This window comes from Coregonus lavaretus, assembly GCF_964263955.1.
Source record: "Coregonus lavaretus genome assembly, chromosome: 29".
Taxonomy (NCBI): domain Eukaryota; kingdom Metazoa; phylum Chordata; class Actinopteri; order Salmoniformes; family Salmonidae; genus Coregonus; species Coregonus lavaretus.
Window position 1 is genome coordinate 31,446,167 of NC_140016.1, and position 12,217 is coordinate 31,458,383.

At 43.9% G+C, this 12,217-nt stretch overlaps 1 protein-coding gene across 1 annotated transcript in view; it reads left to right on the plus strand.

Annotated features, from left to right (window-relative positions):
* Positions 1 to 12,217, plus strand: part of LOC311104782 (rap guanine nucleotide exchange factor 2-like) — a 139,872-nt gene that overhangs the window by 101,058 nt on the left and 26,597 nt on the right. Inside the window, exons 7-12 of the mRNA XM_084146696.1 lie at positions 5,006 to 5,137; positions 8,196 to 8,373; positions 9,947 to 10,083; positions 10,941 to 11,099; positions 11,443 to 11,595; positions 11,821 to 11,985. Of these exons, the coding sequence (XP_084002822.1) occupies positions 5,006 to 5,137; positions 8,196 to 8,373; positions 9,947 to 10,083; positions 10,941 to 11,099; positions 11,443 to 11,595; positions 11,821 to 11,985 (924 nt within the window). The remainder of the gene's footprint in view (positions 1 to 5,005; positions 5,138 to 8,195; positions 8,374 to 9,946; positions 10,084 to 10,940; positions 11,100 to 11,442; positions 11,596 to 11,820; positions 11,986 to 12,217) is intronic.

The following is a 12,217-nucleotide window of genomic DNA, read 5'->3' on the forward strand; positions in this document are numbered from 1 at the left end:
GCGACTGCTGGCATCACTCAACCCTCCGAAGCCTTGTGCCTATAGCTGTAAATCACAGTGGTATACAGATTGTGGAGGGTAAGTTACATCTATATAGCACACAGATTTAGCCTACTTTCTATCTCTTGCTCTTCCACCTCAACAAGCAAGAAGTATGCAAATATTTATAAGTGAATACAGTGGGAGACAGCAATCAAAGAAGAGTATCATATTTCTGGAGTAGTGTCGTCATGCCTGTGACTAATACGGGGAAATTGCATGGCTATTTAGTGAGAGTAGGTAGTTGTCATAGTAGCATGGCTGTTATGAGGTAGTGCATCATTGTTGACCCTTCTCTCTCCCTCTTTCTCTCGCTGTCTCTGTCTCTTTCGCACCCTTCTAAGATATAATTACTGTCCATTTAAAGTCTCTGGACAATGCACCATTTTTTTAACGATATTAGATTACAATATGAGTATTTGGTGATTGTCAGCGGCAAAGTTATATTCTAATGGATGTCTTATGTGTTGGTTGGTAAGACTTTTATCTCATGTTCTCTCTCCCATCTCTGTGCCATGCCAGCCATGTTGTGTGTGTGAATATGTGCTCTGGCTGTGTTCACAGGGCAGAGTGGGTAAGCCTTGTCAGAGAGAATATCAAGTCTGTTTAATCGGACACCCAGCCCAAACGCCTTTAATCTCTTGATCCACCCGGCTCAGGAAAGCGAGAAGCCCCCACCACCAAGGTCTGGGACTAGGGAGAACTCTGGGAATAGCGCCTGCCGTATTTGGTCTTCCAACATCAGCATTTTCACACCTCTCCAAAACTCAATTTCCCATCTACCTTAGTTAAGCCTCTTTATTTATTCTCCAGGTAGAAGGAATAGCCTCCAAGCTAGGTCATCCAAGTCAGACAGTCACAGACCTAGTTTCACGGTTCACCCTCTGCTGTATACCGAAATCCCCATAAAGGGGTTGATACCTAGTCAGCCCTTCCATCCACATCCACGGGGCAGCCGCCAGTGCGGCAATCTAGGTCATTAGGTCTACAGTGTAATTTTAGTAGCGCCACATCTGCTCACCATGAAAGGCACAATTGGGAATGCAGTGTTGTGGCTCGAGCATTAGAGGATGCTACTGTTCTAATCCCGTCATGACCAGCTGATTGTAAATATTTTTGGCTACGGATTGGAAAGAGCTGATTTCATTATTTTGATTTGTCCTGAGAATATCTAGAACAGAAGGGAGTGTCACACAAGGCCTAAATATGGATTAGGCAAATTGTGCGTTTGGATTTATTTATTTTTGACCTCGAGATATTGCATGTTAATGATTGCGCACATCCTTAGAGAGTTTGAGAAGGGGTCGCTGTAATGACACGTCAAAAATGTATAGCGATTAGCATCCTAGCAGCAGCGCTGATTAGAATAGCTTAGCGAGCCTTGTTGATGTTGTTGTTAGCAGCCATTTTCTCAGAACTGGCCATGCCAATGAACTGGAGGGCGGGGTCTAGCCAGTTGGTTTAGGGTGGGTGGGGGGATACAGCCTGGATATTGCTATTGACATGTGGCTATCGGCCGTGTGTACTACTACCAACCTCTGGTCGCACATGTGGTTATTGATAAACCTCCCGTTGCTACATGTTCAGGGTTGTTTTCTGTTTGTCCACCGTGCCATGCACTTCTACATCATGATGGAATCAGCAATCTGCTCCACCAAACATTCAAAATGCAGGCTCTCTCAAGCTAGTCTATAGGCAGCCTTGATTTCTTTTCACCCAGAATTCTTAGCAAATAGGACAATAACATTGTGCGCTAGTCTATAGGTAGCATTGATTTTTGCGCGCAATGTTTTTTTGAAATGAAATGATACAATAGCATTGCCCCTTGTTCTATAGTGCCATTGACTGTCACTGCTGTTCAATGCATACTTTAATACAGACTGCAATTGTAGTCAGTGTGTACCATTGGAACACAATTCAGTGTCCAGTCATACAAGACGGTAACATTTCCACTTAATATATAGTGCCAAGGAATGTCATTCAGTTTGTTCAATGCAGACTGCAATTGTTTAAGATCTTCATTGTTGTAACACAATTCAGGGTCCACTAATAATCTTTCTCCACTTTGCTGGAGGGGGTTCAGATGAGAAGATGGGGAGAGTGGCTCTACCAGGCTGAGGGGCCCTGGCTCTAGCCCCCTTGGTGAACCATTTGGTTCTGTGCACCGATCCGGTTAATGAAATGTGATGGTCGTCTTTGATACACTGTAATGACATCACATTCACAATCGTATTGGGGTGTGAATGTATTGGGTGTGGGCTAGCTTTTTACTCTGTGGTACACACACACACACACACACACACACACACACACACACACACACAAACAAATGCATACACACATTCACTCACAGCATGATTAGTTGCCCCAAGTTGATTCATATTTAAAAGTGTGACTTACAATTCATTGCAGTTCTACACCAACACTTTTTAAATTCCTTGACATAGTTTAGTATCTACTACAATTCTGTGGTGGTTCCTGTCAAAAAATTTATATAGCCTAATGTAAGTGTTGAATATTGAGTGATTTCTTAACCAAAAACATATTCTCCATGGAATATGGAGAATTTGGAAGTGTTAATTCCAGGAGCAGAACAGTCATCACTTTTCCCACCTTTAAAAGCTGTTGATTAAGTAATTCAAACCAATGTTAATACCTCTCCTCCTCAGCCTCACGCTCTATCCCTACACATGGAGACTGAGATTGACTATGCATACATATCGGGGGAGATGAGTCAAACCGATTTAGTTGCAAATTAACCTCGAAATGTATTATACATCCAATGTATTACATTTGTCAACCATTTGAGACCTCCAGAATTACTCTTATTGAAAGTGTTTCTCCATAATTCATCAGCGACAAAGTGGTTATTTAAGTTCAAGCATGCATCTGGGGCAGATCTTTTGTGCAGTTTCATGACTGTTGTGCAGTTTCATGACTGTTTTACGTGCGTGAATGTATTTGGTGGTTGTGAATAGCATGGTTCGGTGTATAGGCCTAATATCTGGAGCAGTACTATTTTCCTGTTCTAGTTTGTATTCAAATTTCTTAGCTGAAGCACTGCCAATGTTCTTCTTTTCACATTTTCTTTCCAGCAGTGACGCCCTGATTGAAGCAGTTTAATCACATGCACTGTGCTTTTAGGTGTGAAGATTTAAATATTCATGCACTGTCGCTGCCAGGGGTTGGGTTTAAGGAGCAACTGCCTCCCTTAAAGCTTTGAGCATGGTAATAAATAGATAAATAAAACATTAAAACTCAAATATTCTTATTTAACTATGCTTCTTGGAGTACTGTGGCCTATAATCTCCTTTTGATACATTTAATGATTTTTCTACTCCTTACATAGGCTTGTTTCTGTTCGGATAGATATGCTTGTGGATTCATGCTCCAGAATGCTAATAGCAGTTGTTGTTGTTTTGTTATTCTAGCTAGCCCTTTTGAGATTTTGCACCATTTTGCACCATTTTCTTGCATTAGCTTTAATGCTAATTCTGCCCTGGGAATTCTGGTGGCGGTGCGTCTCTCAGTCATCTCCATATAGCTTGGAAATTGGGTCATATTCATTTTAACTGGATCTAGTAGGCACTCTTCCATATTAAACACACATAATGATGGGCTACTTGAAGCCTCAATGTTACATTCACTGCCTCATGATGAGTCTATGTGTGACTAACACCACAAAATGTTTCTGGGAGTCAGGTAGTTATACATGCTTGTTGCCATTGGTACTGATGTCTTGTCAAGGCTTTAGCTCAACAGGCTAACACAATCTTGTGACATGCTGGAGACCCAGATTTGAATCCCAGTCGGTCACACCAGCACGCAAGACCCAGTACCCAACTACCCTCACTGCTTGGCCTATGGCTACTTTCTATACACACAAGATGAGCTCAGCAAATATGGACACGAAACAGAACGGCAAAGTTTGCCTACCAAACGCTGCACTTTCAAATAGAATTTGCATTTTAGTCATTTAGCAGACGCTCTTATCCAGAGCGACTTACAGTTAGTGAGTGCATACATTATTATTTATTTTGTATTTTATGTTTTATATATATATGGGGTTTTTTTCTTCATACTGGCCCCCCCGTGGGAATCGAACCCACAACCCTGGCGTTGCAAACGCCATGCTCTACCAACTGAGCTACAATTGTGCGCCGCCCCATGGGTCTCCCGGTCGCGGCCGGCTATGACAGAGCCTGGATTTGAACCAGGATCTCTAGTGGCACAGCTAGCACTGCAATGTAGTGCCTTAGACCACTGCGCCACTCTGGAGATAATTGACAATAGATCTTGGTTTTATGTGCACTTAAAAGCATTGAGTAAATGGCACTATTGCAGGGGGGCTTAAAATGTCAAGACATTTTAAAATATATTATTATTTTAATGTTAGATAAATACATGTTGTTAAACTCCATAAATGTTCCCCACGGATACCATAAAAGTGGGAAATGTTATTAATTAATTCATTTGATTATGAATTATTTGGAAGAAGTTTAGCATTAACTCACAGGCTTCATTAGTATTCTTTTCATGCATGTTCTATTAAGACTGCTGTGTAATCACAGGAGAAGGAGATGGGTTAAATTAATTTAAATGAGCTGAAGATGATGAATCATTTCCATCTAGAATCAAAAATCACTCTGGGAACTCAGAACTCGCCCACTGGCAATTCACAGGGCATTCAGCGGCAAAATAATTTCAACATCTCAAATAATTTCTACATTTTCGCTTTGGGAACTCTGTGCTCCCACACGTTCCCCTACCAACTCCACTCGTTCCCTGGCCACACTAACATCTAATACAGACGGTACTCTAATTTGATTGCAATGTTTTGGTAATGGCTAAACAAGTGCTGCACCCACCATGGAGCCAAGTGCCTTTTAAACGCCGGACAGCCGTGTGTCGGTGGTGTGAGTGGGTTGTGACTGGTGAAACTGACCATCTGTCTGTGTGTGTGCAGCTCCCTGCAGACTTCAGCCGACTCCACCTGGCCGACGGCTTGCACCCACAGGTGACCCACGTGTCCTCCAGCCACTCAGGATGTAGTATCACCAGCGACTCTGGAAGCAGCAGCCTGTCAGACATATACCAGGTAAGCACAGGCCCCCCCCCCCCCTCGTAACGTCCTCGTAACGTCCCTACAACATCCTCTAAATGCCTGTAGAGCAGTCCCCCTTCCAACCCCCCCACTCTGAAAGTAGCAACCTACCAGGTAAACAGGCCTCCCTCAAATGTCCCAGCAATGTCCCCCCCAACGCCCTCTAAATGCCCATAGAACAGAACAGCCCCCCCACCCCCCCCACACTCCACCATCTCGTGACTGTAGTCAGGCCCCAAAGCCAATCGCACCTAATCCTCTTACCACACACAGGCACCCCATTGGCTCCCGACGTCATCACCTGCTGTGTGTGTGCATCTGTGTGAGTGCGCTGTGCGTGTGAGCATTAGTCGGTGTCAGTCTGTTGCCATTTCTGTGTGTGCACGTGCACAATCTGTGTACAGTACATACTGCGTGTGGCGGGTTGGGGGCAGGTTATGCCCAGGCCCTCATCCAGTCTTAGGGCCATCTGGTAGGTCGTCATTAACAGGTCTGCTGTAGCGGCCCCATTAAAGTCTACTGTTCTCCTTCGTCAGTCCGCCTCTCTCTTTATGATCTATCTGTCCATAGCTTCTCATCACTATCTTTTTCTCTCTATCCCTCCCCATTTCTATTCAGTCTTACTCGCTCACTAATGGAGGTGACCCAGACCCACCATCACTTAGTCTGAGAATGTTAGATTTACCGTCTTCAAAGCTTAGAGAAAATGGATGACACGGTAGTAGTTCCTTCCTGGACAAGCATGTTTGGGTTAATAGCTGTCCACATCATCAGGGCTGGAGCATAGAGTGAAGGAGGGTTGATCCAGCATAAAAACACAGGCCTATTTAGTCAGTGTGTAACAAAATCATGAGACTCGAATTAGATTTGTCCCGCAGCTGCAGACCAGTGACTGTGTTTGTTGCTTCAATCTCGATGATGGTGATAAGACCAATTCAAAGAGATTTTACATGATCAAAGAACAATAATTAGACAATATTGTCTATTAATAAGACTGTATGTCTATGATTAGACAACTATTCACATTTCTGAGTGTTCTTGACAGATGTCTACCAGGGTAAAGCGCTTGGCGATGCTACTCTTTCCTTTCATCCACGAGCCGTGTCCGCTGGAGTGCCCCATTGTCTTTCTCCCGGGCCAGAAGAATGGAGCTGCATCCTCACTGTCACTGCCTTGCAAACATGGCCGACTGTTTTGCGTCTGAATAAATCATGAAATTGGTTCTTCAGAAGGACACTTGAAAGCATTGATCCAAGAATAGCCCTTTTGAAATATTAACTACCCCCCCTTTTTCGCTCACCACACATTTATGGATCATACATCATACACATGCGTACACACATACACAGAGGGGTTCTGAGTTTCTCTGTATATTCGAGATAACATTTTACATTTTTGATTAGATTTTAACGGTTCAGAATTCCCAGTGTGTTGGTAACATTGTGTAACTCATTGGAAATGTTGTCCGAATCAAATCCGAAGGTGTTGCAATCTCCCTCAGGCACACACTTCTAAATTATGATCAGCACACCACTAACAAGCATTTAGTATATTACAAGCCTGAGGTGGGTGGCTAATATGGAATTGACATACAACAATATTTAATCAATGAAAGCTACTGTGAGGACATATATCTGCTATTTTAGGACAGTGTCCTCCTGAGGTTTGAAGCATGCCAACAATGTTTTATTTTTGTGGAATGTAGTTGTTTTCTACTGGGTTTCGGCATCAGTAGACATTCACATCAAGGTGAAGCTGAAGACAGATAGCTGTTTTTACTGCTGCTGAGATTTCCAGATATTTTCAAGACAGTTTTCTAAGATTCTCCATCTCAGCAACTCGGTTATTCCCTGTCGCATGGAAAACCGACATACCTCGATCTTCAGATTTTCCGCTGTTTCACTCCTCCAAATGTCCACACTTTACCAACCCCTTCCCCAAGGGAATAACCCCGCCCCCTTTGCGCTCTCGCCCCATCAGGCCCCTCTGGCCCGCCCACCTCGCTGACCTCATGACGCCTGAGTGGCTACTCAGACGGCACCCTGAATCATTAATGAGACGTTTCCACCTGGTGGTTAAGGAGAAATGACAGGACTACGTTCTGTGAAAGACGGGGACTCTTTGAAGCTCTGAAAAATTTAAACACGACTGGCAACCCGGGCGGTAAAGATGCGTCTCGGACTAGGCTTCTGCAGGCAGTATATGAAGGCAAGATTGTTTTTAGCTCTCTCTTTGAAAAGGCAGGAATTTAGGGACTGCATTCAGGTAAGAAGAGTTGGTTAGCACTCGACACATCTGGGCCAGGATTGTTTTTAGTTTTCATCTCCCTGTGTTTCATGCCTGGTTTTCGTTCTCAAGGCGGAGCTCGTGTTGAGAGCGCAAAACATGCAATATGGCCTCTCAACGATATTTATAGTGTTTGAGAAGCCTTGATGGATGCGCAGCGCCAAACGTTCTATTAATATCACTGTGACATTGTCAATTGCATTTATTTCACTCCTAGTTTTTCTCTCTTTCCTCCATATTTTCTCTCACTCTTTCAAAGAGGTTGTCAGGCTCTAAAGGGGAGCTGGAGAGGGAGAGCGAGAGAAAGAGTTGTGAGAAAATTAGCTGGGTGTTTTATGCATGGCAGGATGCTTGATATGCAGTGTCTCTCACATACACCAAGACCTATCAGTCTTACTGAACAGGCTAGGTGTTGAGAATACTATTGGCACTGGTAGTTTCTTTCCTTGGTTGTACTCTGTTACAACTGACATTGTCACTTTTGATGCATTGCATCGATGCAGGTTCTGCTTATCACCATTGTTAGTTTTTTTTGCCAGCCATTATGTGTAGTTATTGCACAATATTTACCAACCTCTAATCTCAGCCCACCAGTTTGCAGCTTAGTGCAGACCATTGACCATTTTCCTGCACTCATGTTACTAAAACTCACTGGTTAAGATTGATGGTTGTTGTTACGATGGAGAATACTGTTGTGTTATTGTTGTTCCTGGATGACTTGATCCAGGATGACTGACCGACATCCTTCCTCTACTTTGACCCTCAGGCCACGGAGAACGAACCGGGCGACATGGACCTTAGCGGGCTGCCCGAGACCAACGTCGACTCAGAGGAGGACGATGACGAGGAGGACATTGAGCGAGCGTCGGACCCCCTCATGAGCCGCGACATTGTGCGGGACTGCCTGGAGAAGGACCCCATGGACCGCACCGATGACGACATAGGTGAGTCCGTGCTAGCACACAGAATGTTCCTCTAACATTCCCTAAAGGTTCCCCTTTGATTGTTTGAAAAGTAACTTTCTCACAACGTTCTGGGAACCAAAATGTATTTACCTGGTAGTGTGCCAGTGTTTCCCTACCGTTATGTAGGCACTTGGCAGGGTGCCCCCCCTCCCTTCCCTGCTTTGCTATGTTGCTTCCTGCCTCAGAAATTGGCTCCTAATTGTTTTAATAGATGATTTTGGCACAGAAAGGGGCACCCAACGACTATTCCACACTACAATTGAACCCTTACGCTAAATCTAGAAACAACTGTTAATATGCCTATTCCATTGTTTAATTACAGTACTACTGCTAAAATACCTTGTAAGTGTTTGCTATTTTTTGGCAAGACATTTGAAAAAGCAATGGGAGCAAATAGGCTTAGTTCACAAAGGGTTAATCCTACCCAGAGTTCCCATTGTAGGCTCATCAGTTTAATCAAGCATTCATGATTTTAGTCAAATAATCTACAGCCACGCCCCCTCTCCCAGTGCCACGCCCTTAGTTTTGCTCTGCCCCGCCCCTCTGTATTAGCTAGCTACCGTGAATTATGTGCCAATCTGCAGGCCTTTGTGCTTCACTGCTTTCATTAGGTGAATTTATTTTAGCCCGGAGTGATATTCTGTCTGTGCCACACAAAGCCTGTGATATCATAGGCCTGTTAGCAGCAATACAGTGATAGTGATCCAAAGAAAAGAGACTAGTTCACAGTTACTCACATTTTAAGCTTAGCTATAGATGTGGTGTGTGGATGATATAGTGGATACAAATACAGAAAGAGAGAGTGAGACAAAAAGAGAAAATACACCCACCACCCCTTCTCCTCCCCTCGACGAACCCCCAACCTCCCCGCCGCCCCTCCCTGCTCTCTGTGCCGGCAGGCTTTTTTAGGTCAACGCCGCACATCCTCTCCTCTCCCGACACATTAAAGTTTCAGTGCTTCCGAAGGCTTCACACATGACACTGTTTGCCATGCCAAGCACAGCACCCTAGACTTGCTTTAGGTGCCTAGCAAGGGGAGTCCTTTCCTGGTTCCCGGTTTAGTCCAAAATCACCCCAAAACGCCACAGCGAACTATTTCAAGGAGCCAAAAAAATGCATGGCGCAGGAATCAGGATAGGCAATGTCCTATACAGCTGAGCTGAAAGCCCCAAATGTGAATTAAGGTTGACACACTGTGGAAGTGAATTTTCTTTTGAACGTCGATCACAAAATGTTTACACTCAAAAGGTTGCGAAACGCAGTGTCTGCTTTTACTTTTATGCTCATGCACAGTTTTTTTTTTTTTTATCTCTATGAAAATGAAATTGATAGTTTGCCTTAGTGTACTTAAGATAATAATCCCTTTGTTGGGTACTCATCACTATTGTGGGGTTGAATTTAATTCACTTTCTCTCGCGCTAGCTGTGCCCTTGTCCAAAGCCGCAGAGAAGTTGAAGGACTGCCAAGTCCACCTATGCTCGTCCTCTCTCTCTCTCTCCTCTGTGTCAACCTTCCTAACCTCCTCTCCTCCCCCTCTTCAACCTTTCCACAGAGCAATTACTGGAGTTCATGCATCAGCTGCCAGCGTTCGCCAACATGACCATGTCGGTGAGGAGGGAGCTGTGTGCCGTCATGGTGTTTGCTGTGGTTGAGCGCGCCGGCACCATCGTCCTCAATGACGGGGAAGAGGTGTGTGTGGGGAGGGGGATGCGTGTGTCTTAAGTGTCTCTCTTATGTCTGTATTGTGTGTGCCTTGAATGTGTCTGGGTTTGCACATCTATGGCCTGGGCATGCACTTTGCCCTTGCCATTACCAATGAAGGTTTCTGATGTTTTTTTCCCTATTAAACATGAATGACTGCCATCTCCAAGAATCTCGGGATCATAAGATTCCCTAAGGGGACCAGAAGAGAGATCACTTATCTACTTTCTCTACAGCCTGGACAGGCCCTGGCTTTGAATTAAGCCATTTTTCCACTGCGATGCACCCAAACAATAGAGTGAAGAGCCATACCCTTAAGGGCAGTTCACTTCTATGGCAGTCCAGTCAATGTGAAATAACATCCCATTGAGCTGATTTGTGTTAGTAACATGTCCACTATAATGCCTTAGTGCATTGTCAGATTTATATGTATTGTTGATGATGCTATAGGGAAGAAATAGAGGGAGAAATCGATCTCTTGCTATAAAATATGATTTGCTTTTACTTCCATAATAAAAGGGTAAAAGCTTAGTTATTATTGTAGCGTTAAAACTGGAGTTTATTATGCTATTGAAACATTTGTGACCAGTGATTAAAGATATCACCTGTCAAAGAATGTGATGCTCATCATCTTAGTTCAATTTGATTCCCTGCCAAAATATAGCATTAAACATCGATCCAATCCTAAATCAGACATGGCTAATGGCTAACTAATCGCTAATTGTGATTAAACAATGTGTTTAAAGGATCATTGTGGTGATCATTTCCTTTAACATTGATCCTAGCCTGATATTAAAACCATTGATGTCCACTGAATGATCACTGAGTACTTCTGACCCCCTTAGCTGGACTCGTGGTCAGTGATCCTGAACGGTTCAGTGGAGGTGACGTACCCTGAGGGCAGGCCTGAGATCCTGTGTATGGGGAACAGCTTCGGGGTCTCCCCCACCATGGAGAAGGAGTACATGAAGGGAGTAATGAAGACCAAGGTGGACGACTGTCAGGTAAGGCCCAGCACTGCGACTGGCTCATATGATGGACGATTGGTCGATGGCCCATCATAGGGGCCTTATTTCCATCAGATATATTGATCTGTATGATTTACTGGACCCTGTTATTTACTTGTGCAATTAGTCAGTTGCATTTTAAATCAAGCTTGAATTAAGTATCTAGTTATAATTTGCCAATAATTCAAATTAAGACACTGGGGTTAATTCTCTAAGAGATTGTATTTATGTCAATGGTATCATAAAATAGATTTGCTCAAAATTGATCTCAGCCATGCTGGTCTAAAAAAGATTGTGTCCCCAAGCTAACTACTTCTCCTCTCTCTCTGCTCTGCTCCAGTTTGTGTGCATAGCGCAGCAGGACTACTGCTGCATCCTCAACCAGGTGGAGAAGAACATGCAGAAGGTGGAGGAGGAGGGCGAGATCGTCATGGTCAAGGAGCACCGCGAGCTGGACCGCACTGGCACACGGAAGGGACACATCGTGATCAAGGTGAGTTCATTCATTCTTGAATAAATGCTATGTATACAACTTTTAGTGTTACCTAAAGGATTCTATTCTAATCTCTATTATATCTTTGTAAATGGAATAGAACAGAAAAAAAGTATTGTCCACAAAATGTGGAAAGTTGCCTTTTGGTGTCTTCACAGTGACATGATACACATGAGACTCAAAACAAACATTAAAACGCTTCTCCTTGTACACCACCTCCCTTAGGGCACGACGGAGCGTCTGACCATGCACCTGGTAGAGGAGCACTCTGTCGTGGACCCCACCTACATCGAGGACTTCCTACTGACCTACAGAACCTTCCTCTCCAGCCCCATGGTAGTGGGCAAGAAGCTCCTCGAGTGGTTCCACGACCCAAGCCTCAGGGACAAGGTCAGCTCCCAGTTCAAAAGCTTTACTATCCATTTCAGTAAAGCATTTCAGTCATTGCATTGTAAAGGAAGCTAGACAGTACTTAACATCCGTCATAGTAAACGCATAGATAATACCACATAGATCACAGATGCATGCATGCATACACTCTTACCAATGTGACCGACTGCCTGTTTTTTATATTGGATAAAAGTAGAGACTCAGAGCTAGAAAATGGTATATCATAGACTGC